Genomic DNA, 22,991 nt, shown 5'->3' on the forward strand with positions numbered 1-22,991 from the left:
ATCTTCAGGAAACCTTCCGCAAAAAGGTGCTCTAATTTGACTAGTATCTTCATGTAAAGTTTTAGGGCAATCCGTCAAATGGGCCAAGAAAAAGGGGGGTCCCAAAAAGCAAAAACTCCATGCATTTTCCACAGACTTTTTTGAACATCGCTGCTGAAAAACTGCACCAAATTTTGCAGGTCGCTTGGTCAGGAAAACGTGCTTTTTTTGGTTTGACGTAAATGTGTTCAGTAGTTTGAGATATTAAGATTCAAAAACATTTGTATGTAGGGCGGATGGGTTCCCGGGACTCTCACAATCCTTATTTCTGTGGTTAACTCTGTAGCTACAGAGTCGCATGAATGCACTTGACCTCATCAATGTCCATTGTTTTATCATCAATTTTTTCAGGAAAGGTAATAAAGACCTAAACACTCTTATTTCATTCAGTGTCCCCGTCAGATGCACTTTGCTGATAACAGATTTGTCAAGCTTTGTTTTCATCGATTTGAGCAAGAATTAATGGGGCATATTACCAAGCAATAGCGATAATTATCGCTATTGCTTGGTGAGAGACAAAAATTTACCGCTGAACTGCGGCGATTTTTATCCCAGATAAACCTTGGTATTACCAAGGTTTATCGCAAATGCGATAAAAATCGGCTGCAATGCATGAATATCGCTGAAAAGTCAGCGATATTCATGCATTACAGAGCAAATGCTCTTAGCCATGTTATCCACCACCCATTGGATAACATGGCTGAGAACTGCTCAGGGCAGGTGTTAGCTTTTGGAGATATTCGCGCTTAGCGCGAATATCTCCAAAAGTTGGTAATAGGAGATAGCGATGTTAGCGACTGTTTCTAGTCGCTAACATCTTGGCACGCCCACTTTGCATGTCATTAGTGATAAATATCACTGACATGCAAAGTGGGGCCCAAGATGGTCGCTATCTCTTACTAGCTGTCGCTAATTGGTGTTAGCGACAGCTAGGTAATAAGGAGATAATTTTATCTCCGCTTTCTTGGCTTTTAAAGCCAAAAAAGAGGAGATAAACCCGCTTGATAATATGCCCCAATATTTTAAAGAAATTTGCAAATCATCGAGAAAATTATGTACGAAATGTGACAAATCCATAATTGTTTGGTAAACTCTGAAGTCACAGAATCACATATGTCTACTGAACTTCACCAGTGCCAATTGTTTTATCAACACTTTATTCTGAAAATTTAAACAAAACCTAAACATTCTAATTCCAATCAATGTCTATTTTCAACAGCACAGTTATCATCGGCAATATGATCCTGTAATGCCATTCCTCGTACAAACCACTAAACTGTTAGCCACATGATTTATGACGTCACCAGAATCCCTCACTGGCAATATTGTACCATATTACACAATTACAAATGTTGTAAATCATCTTACAGATTAGATCACATTACCCTTACCACGTTGAGAGACAGGACTATGGGTGTAGTATCTGTAATTGGGTTGGTGTGATTATGTGTTGTTGTTTAAGTGCCTTTCACTTTCAGGTGCTGTCATTTATCATTATAAAAATTGCAAGTTCATTAGCATTATATTTATTGTGCGAGTTATGGATTCTGATCCTAACAATTACTTGAAAATTTCAGTAGTTTTTCAGTATTAATTTGTGAACATTACTGAACTTTTACATTCAACCTTCTGCGGCAGCCAACCCTCAATGAACAGCCTTTAGCCAAGGGCAGTGGACTTGGACGCTGGACCTTTCTCCCCACATACCACCCATGCCGTCACAGGCGTAAAACCCCTGCTGCACACAGCTTTCAACTATGCATAGAAGGGGTTAGCTGCATGTCTTGGCCACCAGCCTGACCTTGCACCAAAACCTCTGCGGGCAACCAACCTCAGGCCTTCATTGGGTCGCGCACAGCACCAGCATCCAAACGCTTAACATCCCAACAGTCTGACAATATTCATGCAGGACCATCAAACAGTACCCATGTTATTTGTGAATGCTTTTTTTGCCCCCCTTCCTTTAACTTTGTTCACTCCAAGGTACTGGCATACAAATTGACATGCCCACAGAAAACTAAATATAGAAGTGACTATAGAATTGAATGCAGATTTTTCAAATTGAACCACAATTTTTAACAAGTTAACACATTTTCCTGAACCTTTAAGTTTGTCCCCTTGTTAGATCTGCAACCGGAGATTCATGCACTGGGCTTAAAGTGCCATACCAAAAGAAAAGAAAATATGTACATCTGTCAAATTTATTGAACTTATTTAAAAAAACGATTAGCAAATGAACACTTTATTTTGCATCTCTTATACTGCCCCCCTTTATGGATCTCCACGAAACTCAATATAGCTAGTGTAAATTAAATATACCAAACATCTCCCAGTGGAACCTGCATTGAACCTGAGATTCCTGAACTGTGTGTAAATTGGTAACAGCTTCCCAGGTTTTATGTAGATTTATTACATAAATGATGGCTGTTTGAGACTCTTTTGTAACAGTGTCCCTCTTTATTGATCTGTCCAGATTTGACCCTAAAGTTATAGCCAAGTCAAAACACCTTTTAAACTGTCACGATTTCTCAGAAAAACTACTGAACACCAAATCAATTAAGGATACTCCTCTGAGTAAAGAACCACTTGCATGCCAACGCTGGAAAGTACAGTTACCCATTGTGTTAGCCTTATATTGCTTCTTTATTTTGGTTCAGTTGTCATGAAATACGTGATTTTGTAAAAAGGCAGATGTTTGGATTACACTGTTTGGATGACTGGGCTACAATCCGAATACATTATTACTAAGAATTTAGAGTTCTCGAAAATAATTCTGGCAGTGTTAAACACTGTTACATGACTGCATCACTAGAATATTGAACAGCCTATGAAAAAAGCATGAAAGAGCTGTTTCCTGCAAGGTGCAGCTAACAATGGGCCCTGACAGCATTAGAATGCTCAGTTTTCCATTACCATGGTAATTATATAAATAAATCAAGTAGAATGGAAAGTTTAGCCGAGAGAAGCTTCTGCCTGAATGTTATAACAACAATGGGCCTGATCGTACCTGTGAAATGTGAATTTTGAAACCAGTCTTTTTTGACCAAGGAATGCAGCCCAACATCTAATATGACACAGTGACAAGTCTCCCAGTATTCACTCTAAGTGGGTAAGACTAAATGCGGACTAAAAAAACTCTCATTGTCATTAGTATAGTGATAATAAACAATAGCAGTGATTTACTCACGGGCTCAGTCAAGCCCACTAAATCTACAAACAAGCATTGGCATAGCCAACAAGTCTAACATTTGGGACCTTATAAGTGTTTAGCCATGCAGCATATTATCCTGGGTGCTGTGCCACCAGGGATTGAAGAGCTATACAATTACTACACACTGGGTCATGCAGTGTGATTCAGGACTACGTGCTTGCCTCAGGAAACATTTAGGGTCACATTCCAAGGCATTTTAACACACAGGCAGAAAGAGCCTGGAAACAAGTTAATAGCACTATAATATTTTGTGTGTGACTGCATCACTAGAATATTGAACAGCCTATGAAAAAAAGCAGTGAAGTACTTTCCAATGGCAGAGACATTACATTCCTCCACGCCCAGGCCTCTATACACCAGGCACCCTGTTCAAGAGCTTTCCGTTCAAAACACTGCTCGCACCATCCATTTACCAGCAAGTCCCTGGCCCGCCCTCTGTCCCAGCCCCCTGAGTACAGGAGCACTGGATATAGCAACAACAACAAAATGCTCCCATTTGTCAGGTAGAGGGAAAATAATGAATAAACAGGGACAGTTTTGGTGCATATCAATCGCCGTGCACCTAGAAACAAATAAATTAGCCTGACCTTGTGTAATGTAACTGGCGCTTTTGTAAAGTGCTCCAATACCTTCGGGACAGTTAAGTTCTCACTTTAAAAATGCCCCCAAAATGATCTGACTAGTGTAATGTAACTATCGCTCATGTTAAGTTCTCCAACACCTTTGGTTTGCTCGAGTTCACAATATATATTAAAAAAACGTCTCAAAGTCCCTTGGGAGCTGCTTTGAATGCGCGTTGAAAATAGAGCTCTGAGAGGAGGACGCCCGGAAGAGGAAGGAATGTGGGCATGCAGCGACATGGGAGGAGGACGGAGGGATGAAGGCTGCTCACATTTGTTAAGTAGAGGGGAAATAATGAATAAACCGGGGCGGCGTCAGCTTCACTTAATCTCCGCGCACCTAAAAAAAGAAATTAACCTTACCTTGTGTAATGTACCTGGCGCTTTTGTAAAGCGCTTCAATACATTTGGGTTAGTTTGCGCTCTAATAAAATGCCTGCAAAATTTAATCTGACATTGCGTAATGTAACTAGCGCTCATGTAAAGCGCTCGAACATCTTCGGGTCGCTCAAGTTTACTTTATATGAACAAGCATCAGAGAATATATCTGATGGAAGTTACCCAAGCCGTGCCTTTGTTACTAGGTTGGGCTGCTGAAGGTCCAGTGACTGAGGCTCGCTTTAAAGCAACAAGCAGCACATTGAGGGGGGTTTGGGGGAAATGGATGGGGAGACTAAGCAACGGGCACCAAAGCGGAATCACCAAAGACGGGCAACAGGTGACACAAGCAGAAATCAAAATAAAACATTGTCCACCAAATGAACACAAACACAGAAGTGTAATATAAACAGTAATTGGGTGGTGATTTGTGGGAGGAAACTGAACACAAAAAGTAAGGATTAACCACTAGCAAGCAAGCGTTTTTGAACAACAATGGAAGGGACAAATAAAAAGGTGATGAGCCGGCTGTAAGCCCACAGAGTAAATACAGAATGTCTCGAAGAGATAGCGCCTGCTCGACCTAAAAAATAGGAAGGGTCCATACTCTCCAGTGAGCTGTTTTCAGCTATTACTTTTCAAATAAATAATGGGTCCTGAAATTATCCATCTATTCTGTTATTATAATGCATTTTGACTGTAACTACTTTTCTTTGAGTAAAAACATTTTTTGAAAGCGTCATTCAGCATTGTGTTCACATTTGTAAAACACTACACAATGTACCTCACATCTTAAATCGGATGTAATCAACAGTTTAAATTGGGCATACCCAGTATAAACGCTGCCACGTAGTTGGAGATTTGTCCCATTCCAACTATGAGGAACACAATGGTGAACATCTCCCAGCTGTTCGAGAAGACCTGGACGATGCTAAAGCCAGTCTGGACTGCCATGGTTGCAAACAGCACCACTTTCCTGCCAAACCTTTAATAAAAGAGGGAATAAAAAATGGATTAGTGTAAATATATGATCAGTTAAAAAGCCAACAACTACTTTCTTCGATGTGATCAATATGCCATTGAAACAAAAAAAATTTAAGTCACATAGTGCACATCTTTAAGCATTGTTTCTCTATACTTGGGTATTTTAGATTCTGTTATAGAGCAACCGCAAAGAACGTAAAGTTAGGTTTGGTTTATTGAGTATCCGCCAAGCTTCACATGCCAAATAATGGAAGCTTCAAAGTACTTAAAAAGCAAGGATTTTGTTAAAACCAAACTTGTAAAGATAAACAAGGCTTGCCTATCTCTAGGCCAACATGGACTCTACAAGAGCTAGACATGTTATGCAGTAGGCCTACTTTAGTGGCAACAATGCAACCAAGCTTTATCAAATTGAAGATAGCATGCCAGGCATTCAAGATATTCAGTGCTGCTGATCACTAGTTAGCAGTATGTCAAGCAGTAACACCCTGCAGTTAAGCAGTGTTTGATTATCCAATGGAAACTCATTAGGATATGGTGCTTCCAGCTAATGCCTTGTGATGCTGTCATTAGGATGCTGCTTTGTAAGACAAGATCACAGCTTGTCAGACTGGCAAAGCAAGAGATTTAGGTAGGAAGAGAGTAAGTCAACAGTGGCAGAGAGCTGGGAAGAAGTTAGACTAGAAACTGGGTGATAAAAGGTAGAGCACATAAGAGATGGTGATAGAAAGAGGGCTTTATTTGGTCTCTCTCTTGCCTCCTTTTTGCAAATATACACAGGGTACCCACATAGCACTTTCAATGCATCATATGTAATCAATGATGTTGATGGACGCAGCAATACATGAGAATAAACTCAATTTTCTCCCTAGAGTTGCCATCCAGAGGCTGGCAATATTCTCATAGAAAAATCTGTTGAAACAAGTAAGTGAAAACGAAAACTATATAAATCTGAGAATACTTGGAGTAGAACAGGCTTAGTAATGGATACAATTGCAGGCACTCAATAGAGTTAGGGTCATGAGGGCCACAGAACCATTCTCAGCGATAGGCACAGGCGTTGACACTGGGGGGGAGGAGGCAGGGATTATTTACCTGATAGACCCAGACGTACCGGAAGTATATTGCTCAGCAGAGAACGGGGACGGGGAGGGGAAAAACTTGAAAAGCAGACAGCGGATTGCCTCATGTAATGACTATAACTGATGGACAATGTAACGATGCACCACGGAAACAGATGACGCCGCCCGGCCTCCAGGATGTGGGCTGAAAGGCTGTGTATAATGTAGGTGGGCAGAGATCAGAGGGCGAAGAATCTGCTTGAACAGATCCCATGTTGAATGGAGTGCTGTGCATTTGGTTCTGCAATAAAAACCGTTTAAAAAAAAAATGAGGGCCCCAGAACCAAGCAAATACAATAGGAACCTGTCAGCTGGGATCTGACTGCTCTTGAATTAATAGTCAACGTTGGTTTTAGTCAAAGTGGTTAAAGGCATCGGCTAATATCTCATTGCAACCACACTGATTTCACATTAATGGGTCAAAACAGTGTGGAAGAGCCAATGGCGGTAATCCAGTTGTTTGCAGATCATGTGTCAATCAATCAATAAATAAATCTCTTTATTCGGTCCAATATAAGACCATAAAAGCACATGCTAAGACACATCACAAAATCACACCATATTAAAACCAGTTAAAAATATCCATATTTGGTGGGGCGTGGCTAGCAGCCGATCATGGCGGCAGCATAAGGGACGAGCTCCGCGGCTGAAGCGGCCTCTTCGTCGATCCGACACAAAATCCGTTACAACTTCAAGCCCCAAAGGCAGGCACCGGATCCCAGGACCGGGCGGAGTGAGCAGCGATAAGCAGCGAGAAAATCCGACGTCAGTAGCCAAAGATACGTCGAAGCCTCCGACCGGCCTGCCAACACCTCCAGAGCCGGGACCTTCCTTGGCTTTTCACCCCGCCGAAAGTGCATCCTGACCGGAGAACTTGGACCGGAAGTGCCCGCGCGGCGGTGGCCTCAACAATTCGACCAAACCTTAGGAGGTCGGAGACGGCGGCTCAGGCAAATCAAGGAAGCAGTGCCCTAGGGGGGGACCGCGGGAATCCTGACAGCATCGGAGGTTGTCTCCTAAAGTGCCGGGAGCCTGGGCATCGACAACGGGGTGAGTACCCGCCATCTTGTGACCTGATCGTCGCTACGCACTTGGCGACCTACGGAGCACCTCCCGCCCCGAAGAAGCTCGCCCGACCTGTTCGCTGCGGTATCGGACTGGTCTGGGGGCCTGCACTGATCCCTACATCCTGGCGCGTAGGGGCACGAGGAGCACAACCTTCGGCGGCATGGCGGGGAAGGGCCCTAAGGGCGGCGTCACACAGACTCGCATAGATCGCTTCACCTCCGACAAGCCCACCGGATCCCCGGCAGGGAAGGAACAGACCGGTAAAACAGCCGACTCCCCTGGGGGGAAAAAGGCCACGCTGGACGACGTCATGGTAGCATTGGCACAACTGCAAACAACTGTTGGCGGAATCTCCACGGACGTCACCCTACTTAGAGCAGACCTCCACAAAATGTCGGAGAAGGTCAAGAGTATGGAGGTGATCACAAAATCACTGGTGGAAGACGTCGCGGAACTCCAGCGAGAAATGGGGAAGATGGCGCAGGACAATAGAATGCTCAGGGAGAAGCTGGATGAGCAGGAGGGGCGTTCCAGGCGCAACAATATCCGCATTATAGGGGTGCCGGAATCGGAAGGCGTGAAGGCGATGGATCTCTTCGTAGAGAACCTGATCACCAACGAACTAAAGCCAAAGGGACTGTCCAACTTCTTTTCGGTGGAGAGGGCCCATCGAGTCCCGGGTGGCCAACCGAAGCCAGGGGCTAACCCGCGACCCATAGTGGCACGTCTGTTTAACTTCCGTGACCGGGACACAATCCTACAGGCAGCCAGGTCCTCCCCTCCCCTCAAGATCCAGAACGCCACCATTGCCATCTTCCCCGACTACACCGCGGAAGTCGCCCGTCGGCGACGCACGTTTTTCGACGTGAAAAAGGAACTGAGGTCCAGGGAATTGCCGTATTCCATGCTATTCCCCGCAAGACTACGGGTGGTAGCGGAGAACAAAACCTGGTTCTTCGACTGCCCCGAAAACGTGCAAGAATGGCTCGAGGGATGGAGACCGGGTCCGAACCACAGACGGACGAATCGCTCCAGAAAGGATCGGGCCGACGGCCATCGCAGAAACTCGCAGGCCTCCGGCGGGAGGCCGGACAACAGTGACTCTTTGGGAGCTGAGGGCGGCGTGGACGAGACTGAGGAACAATGAAAGCTTGGGGACAGTTCATTCATACTTCAGTATTGAGACTATTAAGCTGTGAAGCGCTTCCCGCCATTGGACACTGGGTGAAGGGCCTCCGGGGGTGTGAATGAGAGACTGCCGGCTGCGGAGAGTCCCTCACCCCAACGCGCAAGTACACTGGTTTGGGGATGGGATATGCACTCTGCTAAGTTGGGGGGGCGGGCAGTTTTGAGTCCGTGTAGCAGGGGGGCAGGGAGGGGGGAAGAGTTGAAACAGTTTTTTCTATGGGACTTTTTGGTCCTACAAGTTTATGTTCTATGCACACTTAAGTATCTAGGCATGTTCTATGTAACCAAGAAATACTGGCACACTCGGGGCGCAGGGAGGTCTGATTGGGAGTCTAGCAATGGCTGCAACAGATAGCCCAACCACGAAGAACTCACTGATTGTCATGTCCTGGAACGTGAGGGGCCTGGGGGATAAGATCAAGCGAGGGCTAGTGCTACAGGGGATAAGGAGACGGGGCCCGGCTCTCATTCTCCTGCAGGAGACACACTTGTCGGGAGCGGCCACGAAGGCCCTGGATAGGAGAGGCTATCATATGGTAGTGCATGCGGAGTTCACCTCGGGGTCCCGTGGTACCGGCATCCTGCAGAAAAAATCTTCCAAGTTCATCGTCAAGTCTACAGCAACGGATGACCATGGCAGATTCGCGGCAGTGCATGGCCAGTGGGAGGGGAAGCTCTTTAATATAGTTTCTGTCTATATCCCACCAGCACTACACTCTGAGGCCTTGCCGGATCTGGGCAAATTCCTGCTAACACTCCCTGATGGGGAACTACTACTGGGTGGGGATTTCAACATGGCACTCACAAACTCAGAAGACCGCTTTCCCCCACGTGCGCACGCAGGTGGGCCCAACAGGCTCCAGACATTCTTGACTGCACAGGGGTTGGTGGATGTCTGGCGCGCTCTGCACCCTACTCAGCAACAATACACATACTACTCGGCCACACACAATAGCCTGTCCAGGATAGACTACATCTTCACTTTGATTAATGGTCACCTTACGATAGCCGAAGCCGAGATACTACCACGGGGGGTCTCCGATCACTCGCCACTCACATTGACACTCACCACTTCGACCATGGCGCGGCGCAGATTATTCCCGATTTTCCCGGGCTACCTCAAAGTGCCCCGGATTAACAGGGATCTTAAGAAGGTAACCCAACAGTACTTCGAGGAAAACCAATCCTCGGTGGCCTCCCCCTCCATACTGTGGGAGGCGTATAAAACAGTGTTCCGGGGTCAGGCCATAGCAGTGATAGCGAATCACAAAAAGACGCACAGGCGGGAGGCCCTCGAGATAGAACTAGGCCTAGAGCGGGCCAACACGGCCCATATGGCGAACCCCTCTGACGACACGCTTCACGAACTCCAGATCCACCAGCACCGCCTCACAGATCACATGCGCAGGGTCACGATGTCGGACATTGCGGCTACACAGCACAGGGTATACGATATTGGAGACAAGGCCAGTAAGTTGCTGGCATGGTTAGACAAAAGACAGGGGGGGGGGAAGAACATCTTGCAGATTATGGACCCACAGGGCAACAACCACACCCGCCCCGATGAGATAGTAAACGTCCTCGCCGATTATTTCGCCTCAGTCTACACCCCAGAGATAGTGGTAGAGGAGGGGGAGGTGCAGACTGCCCTTGACCATGTTCCCTTGCCAGAGCTGACACCTGAGATGTCCGAGGACATAGACGCACCCCTCACGGTGGAGGAGATCCAGATGGCCATAGGCGCCCTTCATCCAGGCAAAGCGATGGGCCCCAGCGGGATACCCATTGAGTGGTTGAAAGTTATGGCCGAATCCTTAAGCACACCCCTACTCAATATGTACGAGGAATCTAGAACACAGGGAACGCTGCCGCTCGATCAGCGGATGGCTACTATTGTGGCGATACCGAAGCCAGGTAAGCCCCCCAATGAATGCACCTCATATAGGCCGATCTCCCTTTTGAACCCGGAGGCCAAAATTATTGCCAAAGTGTTGGCGAACAGGATCTTGCCAACTCTGTCACACCTGATCCACCCGGACCAGTCCGGATTCATGCCACACCGCAGCACTGCTTTAAATCTCCGCAGGGTGCATGGCGTGTTGGCGCGAGTTCCACTACTGCAAGAACCGGCTGCCATCCTCTCCTTGGACGCCAAGATGGCGTTTGATATGGTGGAATGGAGCTACCTCTTTGCAGTACTCACGCGTATGGGTTTTGGCCCAGTGTTCCTTTCCTGGATACGAATGCTGTACAAGGACCCGGTGGCGCAGGTGATGGCCAACGGCCACATTTCAAACACCTTCCCCCTAGGCAGAGGCACTCGACAGGGCTGCCCGCTTTCACCCCTGCTCTTCGCCTTAGTTTTAGAACCACTGGCGGTTACGATTCGTACCACCCAACTCCTGAAAGGGATACAATGGACCCCGTTATGGGAGGACAGAGTGTCCCTCTACGCAGACGACATGCTGATCTATCTCACAGACCTGGAAGAGAGTCTCCCTAACCTCCTGGCTCTATGTACGGCTCATGGGCGAATCTCGGGTTACACCATCAACTGGGCTAAGTCCACCATTTTTGAACTGCGAGGCCCACTCCCGCCTCTCCCGGATTCCTGCCCACTGGAACTGGCCCACACGTCATTTAAATACCTGGGGATTCATATCACCCGTAACGAGGCGGATTTCTCACGCCTCAACCTACTACCCCCCTTAGCTCGTCTCCGAGGAGACGTGCGACATTGGAAGGACCTCCCCCTAACACTCCTTGGCCGTGCAGCACTATTTAAAATGATGGCTCTGCCGCGCTTCCTATATGTGCTGGAGAACGCCCCGTATCTGGTGCCGGATGGCTACCTCCAGAAAATAACGGCGCAAATCTCGGGCCTGTTATGGGGCAATCAGCCAGCCCGCATTTCCCACACTAAACTGAACAGGGGGTGGTACGACGGGGGCATCGCCCTCCCGAATGTACAGTTGTACTACTGGGCGGCCCAACTCAAAATCCTTAACCAATGGATGCATGCCCCGCAGGAAGACCCAGCGTACAAGGCCGACAGGGCACAACTGGGTGCCAACACCTTATTGGCCCCACTATATCACCGTGGAGTGGCGGCAAAACTCACGGGGCCTACGAAACACACAGTCCGCATATGGTACACGGCGCAGGCAAAGTTGAAGTGGGATGGAGTCATAACGAAATTTACACCCCTGTGGGACACAAAGGCGTTGGGCCATCTGCGGCGCTCCAAGGGCTTCGCACAATGGGACAGCATCGGCATCTCCACGGTGGGGGACATGTGGATGAGGGAAGGAGTGATCTCATTTGCCACTTTGCAGGACCAATATGAGTTGGGGAACACAGAGCTCTATAGATATATCCAGGTCCGACACGCACTACAGGCAGCGATCTCACCAGACGCACCCCTGCCCGAATCCTCCCCTCTGGAGGATCGGCTACTTACTGACTTCATGCAAGAAGGGGCGACATCGCTGACATACCGCAAGCTGATTAACAATATGCCTGATCCACTGGGGAAACTGAAGGACAAATGGATGGCGGAAGTGGGTAACCTGGATGACAATGACTGGAACGCAGCCATGGCATCCCCCCGTGAAGCAGGCATTTCATCTAAATTTCGCCTAGTGCAGCTAAAATTTCTTCACAGAATCTACTACACCCGTACATTACTTCACAAACTGCACAGGGCGGATCATCCATATTGCCTTAGGGGCTGCGGGGCAGAAGGGACCTTCATACACACGGTGTGGGAATGTCCATTGTTAGTCGGCTACTGGCAACGGGTAATACGCACGATGGCCCAAGCTCTTCATACCACCCTCACCCTAGACGCACGGCTCTGTCTGCTAAACATCTGGGAGCCGACAGACCTCACCTTTCATGCAAGAGCCTGGGTCACAGTGGGGATGGTAACAGCGAAACGGGACATAGCACAGAAGTGGGGGTCGGCTGATCTCCCCACGCTACCCCAATGGCTCCGCAACATGGACATGCTCATGTTGACTGAAAGGGCGGTGTACAAATTGAGGGGTAACCCACGTAAATGGAACGGGGTGTGGCAATCCTGGAACGCATACAGGGGGGATATCTGCGAACCATTGGAGGAAGATGATGACGGAGGGTCAGAGAGTGACGAGGAGCGTTGATTGGGTTGTAACTAGGTGAACAGGGCGAGCGCAACGGAGGTGGGTGGGTGCAGCCGTGGGAGGTGGCATGGGAGGGAGTGGGAACTAGGGGGCTATGCAACAATACACTGCTCTCTTTACAGATGGACTGTGACACGAGTGCCGAAAGCTACTACTTCAAGTACGTGCCGGACTAAAGTGTGCTGTTTTTACTGTTTTATGTTTATTGCAAGGTGCGAACGGCAAGACCCAGACGGATAGTAGCCAACAAAACACAAAATTGCAAACTGTATTTTTTCGACACAAGTATATTCCTATTCATCACATCATCAACAAAACTCGCAATGCTATATACTACTGTGGATGTTATAAGTTTTGCCTTTGTGAATACTGTATCACCTCATTCACCTAGTAACTTATGTGTGGAAATGCGATGGATGACAATGTACCTACTATCTTTGTTTTGCACCAAAAATAAAAATTAAAAAAAAAAAAAAAAATATCCATATTTATCGCCCAGCAACCAATAGGTAACTTCAGGATGCATATTATTTCCTTATAATCAATGCTTGGGTTACAAAGTTAAAAACTGCAAAACACATAATTGAGGACTTGAGGCGTTGTAAAAAAGTCAAGCCCACTTGCTGTGTTTTAAAATATCTTCTACTAAGGATAGGATGAAGGAACCGTACCCTAGGAAACAAATACAGTGTTCAAAATAACATAGTGGAAAGTTGATTGGCAGAAGGGCCCATCGCAGGGCCAGCTCGGTGAAGAAACAAACCAGGATCCTGTGACGGGAAAAGCCCCTAGAAGGTTTATCATATTGACTCTAAACCAGGATAGATAAATCCTGTACTCTGCTTTCTTAGCCCATATTAGATAGGGCTCCATGCAGTTGGTGGATGAAAGTGGAATGTAACATTGGATTGTTACCATGTCAAGTGCTTTCCTAAGTATCAGGTTTTCTTTATGTTCTAAGTATGTTTTCTTGGAGTGGAAGCTGATATTTTCTATGTTTTCCCAAAGATTACTCTATCCTATGTCTTGTGGGGTGTTTTTTACATAACTAATCCAGGGGATGGCTTGCACATTACTTGGATTCAAACAATCTTCCGCTATACTGTGAGCGAAGTTCAATTCAATATTACCCAGATTCTGAGCCATAGCAAGATGGGAGTCTACCAGATCTTCTAAAAAACCCATCCCTACTTCATTGTAGGGGACAAGGCTCTTAGCAGATCTGAGTGAACCTAAGAGCCTGTTCAAAATCTGTACCCACGTAGGGTTTTCACAAAGGAATGCTCCAACACTCCTCCGCCATTTGTGGCCACCAACAGTGTCATAGACTTTGGGCATTATTACGATCTTGGGGAATGGGATCCTCCGTCACAAAAGTGATGGATATCCTATCTGCCGCATTACGAGTTCTATAGGCTATAAAGGAACTGTAATTTGGCGGACGGGATATCCGTCATGTTTGACTGAGTAACCCTGTCCGCCAAGATCGTAAACAGGCCCTTAGTGCTAACCAAGATGGTTTCATTGATTTAAAGTTTGAGAGTACATTTGCTATAGATTGCTAGGGAAATATGCAATAATATTTCTTTCAATTATACCAGTCACTGATTACAGTAGTCCAGTAATGGCATGGGCTACAATAAAGTCACACAGGAAAGGGACACTGTGTAAATACGTCGCTCACGTGACATTAATAAGCCTAGACAAAATCCTAATTTCTTAAAACAAATTGATCTTCAAGTGCATTTTGTGCTTGGAATCAAGTCAAAAAGATAATCTGGTGCTAAATGCAAAGAGATGCCATCAATTCCATCAAAGAAAGTTTAAAATTACTGGGAATGTATGATGACAGACACACTTCATTTACTTGAGCTCCAGGCTGGCTCAAACGTAATAAAGCTGATGTGTCTCATACAGATCAATTAAACATTGAAGCAGGAACTCATAAGATCCTGTAATTGATTTGATTTGGGGGATCCAATGGCCAATTTGCTAAGAAAATATGCATGGCAGTGATTACTTCTCACACTTTACATAACACTGATTTACTCACTGCCTGACATTTATTTTTTTAAACAAAAGCTAACATTACAGTCTATATTGGAAGTATCTTCCTAAACTTATCGACCATGAATATAAATGTAGTGCAAGGCTGTTTATGACCATTTTGGTTAATTTAAAGGGGACTCCCAGTAGAAAAAAATGGTCTAGTTGAGTTTACCCAATGGCCTACATGCCGTATATAGAGTTTCCATGGGACACTGCTGCATTTGAGAAGCATAAATTGCATATTCCACTGGAAGAATATAGTACTAGGAATTTACGACGTCTGTCAATGTTACCATGCTTATCTCACTGTTAGCACTGCTGTCATTTAATAAAGATAGTTACTAAAATATTAATAAGAGGAGGCAAATAGGCACTGCCACTGAACTCCAAATATATATTCACAAGTTCATATTGGTCACATTACCTAAAGTATGTACCCGACACAAACATCATCAGCCCATGTCAGACCCCATTTGGATGCCATGGGGCAAGCAGGGTCCAGTGAGCCTCAACTGGGAGGGTTGAGGTTGTTTGCTTCTGATGTCCTGGGGTCGATTCTACAATAACACTTAACAATGGACCATGTCCAACCCCTTCAGAACATGCTTTCCAATGATAGCGATAGCGAGCTGTCACAGGCTTCTCAGGAAGGTAATGAGGGGGTATTCAATCTAAGAACTCAACAATTATACTACTGAATATAAGAATGTCCAGTCCAGTGCTCATATTTACAGAAAGAAAAGTACTTTAGGATACATTTGAATGTAAAACTACACACTACTCATGTAGGATGCACTTTAATGACTCTCAGCACTATTCAGGCAATGCTGCGCCTCACCCCGCTTTCTCCCTACCCCTCCATGATCCATTCTTTTCCCGTGGGTCTAGGTAGCACTCACACTATGGGGTAAAAGTTAGTAGTGTGGTTCAAGCTCAGGTGCAGTCTCTATCACTCCCACTTCACTATTTGGAAAAACAACCTCATTCCAATCTTGTAAAAAGACCAGATTGAAAATGTATCCTACAGGCTGCCATTACGGGGAATTTCCGCTCCAACTGACCAATGTCATCTATACACAGCTTTGTACACTACAGTGAAGGTTGTTCAGAAAATAACTTTAAAAAATATATTTGCTCTTTCTCAGTTCTATGCATGTGGTTTTGTTTGCCCTGATTACTACAATCTAGTCAGGATTACACTACCTCAAAACCCAATACCGAGTCTGTTTTGAAAAGGCTCAACACTCTGTTATTAGGTAAACAAGTGGTGAACATTTTAGGTGAAAATCATTATTGTAATCTCATTTCAGTTAGTTAGCTATGCATGCATAAATGGGAAAGAGGAATGGATTAGGTACGCCTGTGAAAAATACAAACCTTTCTATGGTCTGGCTTGATAGTGCAGCTGTCGCCAGTCAATTATGTGAGCATTACTAGACAAGGGCTGTGGCTCCTCCCACATGTTGGGAGCTAAGAGTACATGTTTTTATTTGGCAGCAGTGTGCTTTTATACAAAAGTGTTTGTCCTCCACACAGCTGTGATAATTTTGTTTGGTTATTTAGCCAGCTGACTAAGCTTGAACTTTCAGCAGCACAAACCTGCCACTGGAATGCTAATAAAGTGTTTTAGATATCTAGATAATGTATGTAGCTTTTCTCTGGCAGCAGCACAGATGGGAGGAGGGCAGTCATTAATGTACATGGATTTATAGGTCGGGCTTGACAATGCAACTGTTACCTGAACTTTTAACCTACACCAATATTATGCAACAGTTCTTTTCTTCCACACAAATACATAACTTTTCCAATGCTATTTACTTGCAATGCTTCACATTACCATACAGCACACCTGGCATGCGTTTCTCATGTTTATGTTATAGAGTATAGAGCAAGCAACTGGTATGCCAAGTGTGCACCACAGCCACTGGTCTCAGCGCTCAGTGGCGGAGCAGGGGGTGGGGAGGGAGGGATAGGGTGAGGCTAACGACAACAAAATGCAAATTAAAAAAATAACTTACCTGCCCATCCCGCCACACTGCCGCTCTTCTCCTCGCCACCAGCACAGACTTCCAGAATCCCCTGGAGCCAATCCAGACACTGCTTCCATTCATAAGAGCAGCATCAGGATTGGCCTGCGCGCACTTAATTTGCGCTCCTAGGGAGACTGGAAGCCTGTGACTGTTGTCTCCAACAAGCAATACAGCTGGGATTGGAAAGAGCTTCACTGCGCCTGACACTTTAGGTCGGCCTGAGACGGTCAGCCAGACAGTCATGGACACAGAATCACAGTGCACACCACTCTCCCTCCCTGACTGCTCCCTCCCCCCCCCCACCCTGATGGCCCTGACCCCAAAACTCACCTGGGAAAAAAAATAAAATGATAAGAAATCTGGTTTATCATTTTATTTTTACATTTTTACAGCTGATGGTAGGGATGTGGGGGCTGTGCTCTATGGCTTCATTCGATTGTAGTCTCTACATATCTTCCTTGCCAGTTAACAGCACCAAATAAAGGCTGCCATTGAAGAGATTAGTGCTGGATATTCCCAGATCTGAGCCAGTCTCTCACAGACTAAGGGCCCTCCACTGGATACCGGTGGAAAAAAGGATCATGTTCAAGACTTTATGTCTGGCCTATAAGGCCCTTCATGGTTCAGGACCACTGTTCTTGAGAATACACCTGAAATGGTATGCACCAGAAAGAAGCCTGAGAGCTGCTGACGCAAAACTTTTACAAGTACCTAAGTTCAAGCAGGTTAGGCGGGGAGGGAGAAACTTTCTGTTGCGGACAGCCAAAACGTGGAACCTCCTCCCTATCACAATAAAAAGCAGCCCTTCACTTCTGTCTTTTAGAAAAACAGTAAAAACTTGGCTCTTCCTCTGCTCAGTCAGAATTTCACCTCATCAGTAATCCGATGTGCATCGAACCTTAGCGCCAAGACGCCTCCGGCCAATCGCGTGCTTCATAAATATATAAATCAAATCAAATCAAACAAATTGCTTTGTCAGTTCATTATTGCAAATGTCTGCTGTTATTGTTAAATGGAACGTCTAGTTTGGATGTGTCTGCCTCATCGGCCAAACACAGAATATCAAATGGCTGCAGTGCATGTTTAAGATACTGGAAGTAATCTGTGGTGACTGTATTAACACGGGTGATTTTTTTGGCCAGTAATGGTCTCAGTCTGTATTTGGTATACTTAACGAAAACTGCACTCTGTCAACAAGTGGCCACAGTTCAATCATCAATCATGCCCAGTGGCATTCATAATTTCACTTCCTATTATTCTCATTGCAATTGACAGATAAAATCCACTCAGCTGATCCATCTTCACCAAAACTGCTTACACAAAATGCATTCACATGTCTGCAAGTTTGATTCCAGGTTTAGGAATCTCTTCTCTGTCTAATCATCCATAAGGAGAAAACCAATCTCATCAGCTTCTACACGTTTTTAGGTCAGGGTTGACTGTGCAGTTTTCGATCAGAACTATTGCTAACAATACCCTTAGGGGGCGATTACGATGTTGGTCAGAAAGCATTCCGACCAAATCGGTCTGAGCGAATCAGATTCGGGGAGTTCGACTGACTGATTACGATGCTTCCGAACACCGTTCGGTCGGACTACCATTGACTTCAATGGGAGCCTGTGTTCTGTCCGAATACACAGGCTCCCAGTGAAGAAAGGGGTAGGTGGGGAAAATTGTGCACCCTGTGGCAGGCACCCCATGGTGCCTGCCACACTGCATGGTTGTAAAGAGGGGCCCATGGGTACCCCCACAGGCCTCATTCGGAAGGCTCCAGGTGAAGGGGGGCTTGCTATGGGCCTTAAGTCAGATTCCGATAGCCGATCAGTGTCGACCAACCGACTCGGAAAGGCTGTCCGAATAAGACATCTTAATATGTCGGTCGGAAAAGTAGTCTGTAGACTTGTACGAGTCAGCTCCAAACTACTTGGTTGCTCTGAATGCGCTAGGAACCGAGTCGAAAAGTCCGAGCACTTTCAGACTATCGTTATTGGTTGGTCAGAAAGACGGGTTCGGCCGACCCAAATGCCATTCCGAGCCTTTCCAACCAACATCGTAATCAGCCCCATAGTGTGATCTCTTGGTCTGTCGCTTTCCATCATTACCTTTTCTCGACTAGCCAATGTTTGTTATTCACTGGAAAAATTGTCAATCATGTCTTGGCTCTGCCAGTGGAATATTTATCTATCACCTACAGTTATTAGCTGCTTGAATCAATGGGTCTGCCTCTGCTTGTGTTCGTAAATTGATCTGCATAAGGGACTACATCACCACTGTAGAAGCCCTCTCTGACCACTTCTGCTATCTCTCTCCTGTTTCTTTCAATAATGTACTAATGCTGCATGCATTAGAACATTAATCCTAGACATATTGGTTGTGGTATTGCCTGGTGATGAGAGTTGTTCCCTACTCAGAAAAACTGCAAACCAAACCTAGTGGAAAGAGCTCTTTATCTTACAATTCTATATGAAGACCATGAGACTGAGTATGTAGCTTGGATGTAACTCTCCTGGTCAATATTTCCATATTTCCCTATTAGTGAACCTCTGATTACATCTCTGTAAGAAACTGGGTTCTCAGTTGAGAGAGGTGAGAATCCCACTCAAGTAATAAACGCAATGCTTGTCAGGGTGAACAACCATAGAAACTAAATAATCCTGTGCTTAGTCCTCTGGCAGCTTTACAGAAAGCAGTCAGGCTTAACTTAGAAACAATGTGTAAAGTACTCACGTAGCACTTAATAATAAAATGTAAACAAAAATACCAACCCAACTTAGAAAAAATAATTTAAAAAATACAATGACACCGAAATAACCAAAATCCAATACATAGAACCGGAGTTATTAATTTTTCATTTTCAAATGAATATAGCTCCAAAAAGCAGAAAGCAGCACTCAAGGATACTTGGTTACGCTGGAAAGGGTCGAAGTCACAAGTTGAGACCAACAGCGATGGAGCATGGGTCGGACACGAGGACCAGGTTCGTCCCAGTGAAGAGTTTACCTGCTCACACCATCTCGGAGCCTAAGCTGGAACTTTGCGTCAGTGGAAGCCGCAAGGAGATTGTTTTCATGTGAAGAGCAGGTCACCACTTGAGCTTAGCACTGGCAGGAAACATGGGCAGTTCACTTTTTACACATAAAGCAAGTTGCCCTCAAGGCTTCTCTTTGGCGGGAGACGCAGGCGGTCTTGCTGCCATGAAGAGCCTACTTTTGATCATGTAGAGTCCAAAACGTCTGAGCTTTCATCTGTACTTCAGTCTTTGCAGTTTGGAAATAGGGGAAGTATACACTGTGCCAGCCATGGGTCCAGGACCTGGTAGTGTACCTTTTGAGGATCAGGACTCACTCAAGCAGAGGTCAGCAGCTGGTCAGCTGGGCAGTTGCAAATAAGACCTCTGGAATGGTTGTATGCAATTTCAAAGAAAAAAGCCTTCATTGAATACCATTACTGAGAAACCATTTCACTTACACTGTTTTAATAGAAATCTGCAGGATGAATGGCATTTACAGTGTCATAAAAACCAATTAATAGAATGTCTTTTTTCTAAATTGTCTTTTGCTAGCTTTTTTTCAAAGGGGTAAATAAATGTAATGGTTGTCAGTTGTAATTTCCAATAATTGTTTTGTCCGAGGTATTTATTTATGTGATTTATTTCAGGGAACATTATTTCAGAATTATATAATTTACATTCACAGAAAATGACTTCAGATATTTTTAATTTTCTAACTCCTCATCACCCTAAACAACATCCATCTCTAACCCCTTTCACAAATCCCAAAACGCTATCTATCCCTGTCCCTAAAACTCCACCCATTCCTGAACCTAAAATGACTCACAACACCTAAACTACACCCATTCCAGTCCCCTAAGCTCAACACATCCCAGAACTTTAAAAGCTCCTTCTACCCCTAAACTCCACCCACCCCTGCACCCTAAAGTCACTCACAACCCCTAAACTCCACCCATTCCTGAATCCCAAAAGCCCCTTTCTATGCCTAATCCCCATCCAGTTCTGAACCCTTAAAATCCCTCACCACCCCTTAACTCCCTCAGTGCCCCTAACCACCACTTATCCGTGAACTCCTAAAACCAGATCACCACCCTTAAATTAAACCCATCCCTGAACTCTAACAACCATTTTCTACATCTAAACTGGGGCGGCTCCTCCATTTTATGTTTCCGCTTCTTGCACTGCGAGAAAGCAGAGGGGTATGCCTGGTTGGGGCGGATGAGGGGATTGGGGAGGAGTGGCTTGCCCAATGCTGTGGGCCCGGACTGTTTGGTCGGCCCTCTGGGGCTGACCAAACCAGTCCTGCGCACTCTAGATTTTCTCTATGTAGGTTGCAAGCAGCCTACATAGAGAAAATGGCCTCCTCATAGGTGCCCAGCTGGGCACCGTCCTCACCAATCACAACGCTGCCTTTACGGCATTGTGATAGGTTTAGGGGAGGGGAGAGAGGCTGCCTTCTTCCTGTTCCTGCCGGAGGCAAGAGAGCAGGAAAGAAGCAGGAAAATGCGGGACCCAGTAAGGTATGTTTTAAAACAAATGTTTACATTCCCCCCGCCACGCAGACCCCTGAGTGACCACCCTACTTGCCCCCCACCCGTTATTCATGCCGGTCGCGACTGATTTGAAGTACACCCATCCCTGAATTATTAAAACCCCTCACACCCTGACCTCGACCCATTCCCAAACACAAAAAAACCTTCATCAACCCTAACCTCCAATGATTCCTGATTCTCAAACAACCCACACACCCCTAAACTTCACCCATCCCTGAACCCTACAGAACCCTTTCTACTCTTTGACTCTCTGCATCCCTGATCCAAAAAACATATTGTCACCCCTAAGCATCACCCATCCTTGAACTCAACTAACTCTGACTACCGTTTAAACTCCACCTAAGTTTAATGTACTTTCAGATTTTTTCTTAAAATTATCTTTCCTTAAAAGGTTTCCTTTAATTTTTTATTTAATTTCAGTTTTCTTTGCAAAGACTTTTCTTAAAATTGCTCTTTCATGGTTTGGTTCCTACAGTGTGGTCTTTCAGTTTTAGTTTTTAATGAATTCCCATACATTACTCTGGATGCTTGTTAAGCCCCTGTAGCTCAAACGGGAGGTCGCCCAACTAACCTTTGGAGCCACTTCTGGTTGTACTGTGTTCTTAGAAAGTAGGTTGTAATGATGTGAAGTCCACAAGTGAAGTAGTATTTAAGTGATGCTTTAATCCAAGATGTATAGAGAGACATAGGTCCAATCTTCCTTCTTCAGACAACAGGGCAGTACTTCTTTTGAATCTTCTACAGGTGCAGGATTGTTCTCCTGAGTTGCTCTGGGGGTGCTGCCTTTATACCCAGTGCCAGATTAAGTGTGGGGGTCCCTCTCTTTGTCTACCCGTAAACTGGTCTGGTCAGTTCCGCCACTTCCTGTGAGTTTGGCTCCAAACTGTCTAGGGTAACAAAGGGCAGGCAGGCAGGCCCAGGGGTCTGCTGTATTTTCCAGTGACAGAGCAGGAAGCTTTAAAAGCCAGATAGGGGGTGGACACAGCCCTCAGGCTACCCTCTGAAGCTCAGGAAGGGCTGAGTACAACCCTCAAGTCCATCCTGCTCAGGAGAGGAACACCCTTACCCACAACCCAGGCCCCTTTGTTCCCCCTCTGGAGGGAATACAAATTTCACCACGTTGGAGCCATTATCAGTCATGTGACCGAGGACACTTGGTTTAGACAGGAAAAGGCTAACTTTCTAAAAGTGTTTATTTTCAAAATAGTATCTTAAAATCCGACTTTACAGTTAATTCCAACTCAAATGAGTGCTTCTTATCACTTAATAAGGGTAATAAGGCAATCCAGTGTTAGTCTATGGGAGAGGTAGCCTTGCTAAAGAGGAAAACGACTTTGGGAGTTTTTCACTGCCAGAATATTTGAAAATTAAATACACATGTCCTACTTTTTAAATACCATGCATCCTGCCCTATGAAAATGTAGGACCAGCCTTGAAGGTGACATAAATATTAAAAAGGAAAGGTTAGGCCTAGCAAAATGTTTATTTTGCCAGGTCGAAATGGCAGTTTAAAACTGCACACACAGGCTGGAACGGCAGGTCTGGCAACTTGTTTTGCAGGGCTATTGTAGGCAATG

General features: G+C 45.5%; 1 protein-coding gene across 1 annotated transcript in view; it reads right to left on the reverse strand.

The window, feature by feature from the left end:
• LOC147702976 (solute carrier family 22 member 4-like) overlaps positions 1-22,991 on the reverse strand; it is a 400,838-nt gene that overhangs the window by 204,306 nt on the left and 173,541 nt on the right. Inside the window, exon 3 of the mRNA XM_086931556.1 lies at positions 5,079-5,233. Within this exon, the coding sequence (XP_086787682.1) occupies positions 5,079-5,233 (155 nt within the window). The remainder of the gene's footprint in view (positions 1-5,078; positions 5,234-22,991) is intronic.

Source organism: Lissotriton vulgaris, chromosome 7, assembly GCF_964263255.1.
Source record: "Lissotriton vulgaris chromosome 7, aLisVul1.2, whole genome shotgun sequence".
Taxonomy (NCBI): Eukaryota; Metazoa; Chordata; class Amphibia; order Caudata; family Salamandridae; genus Lissotriton; species Lissotriton vulgaris.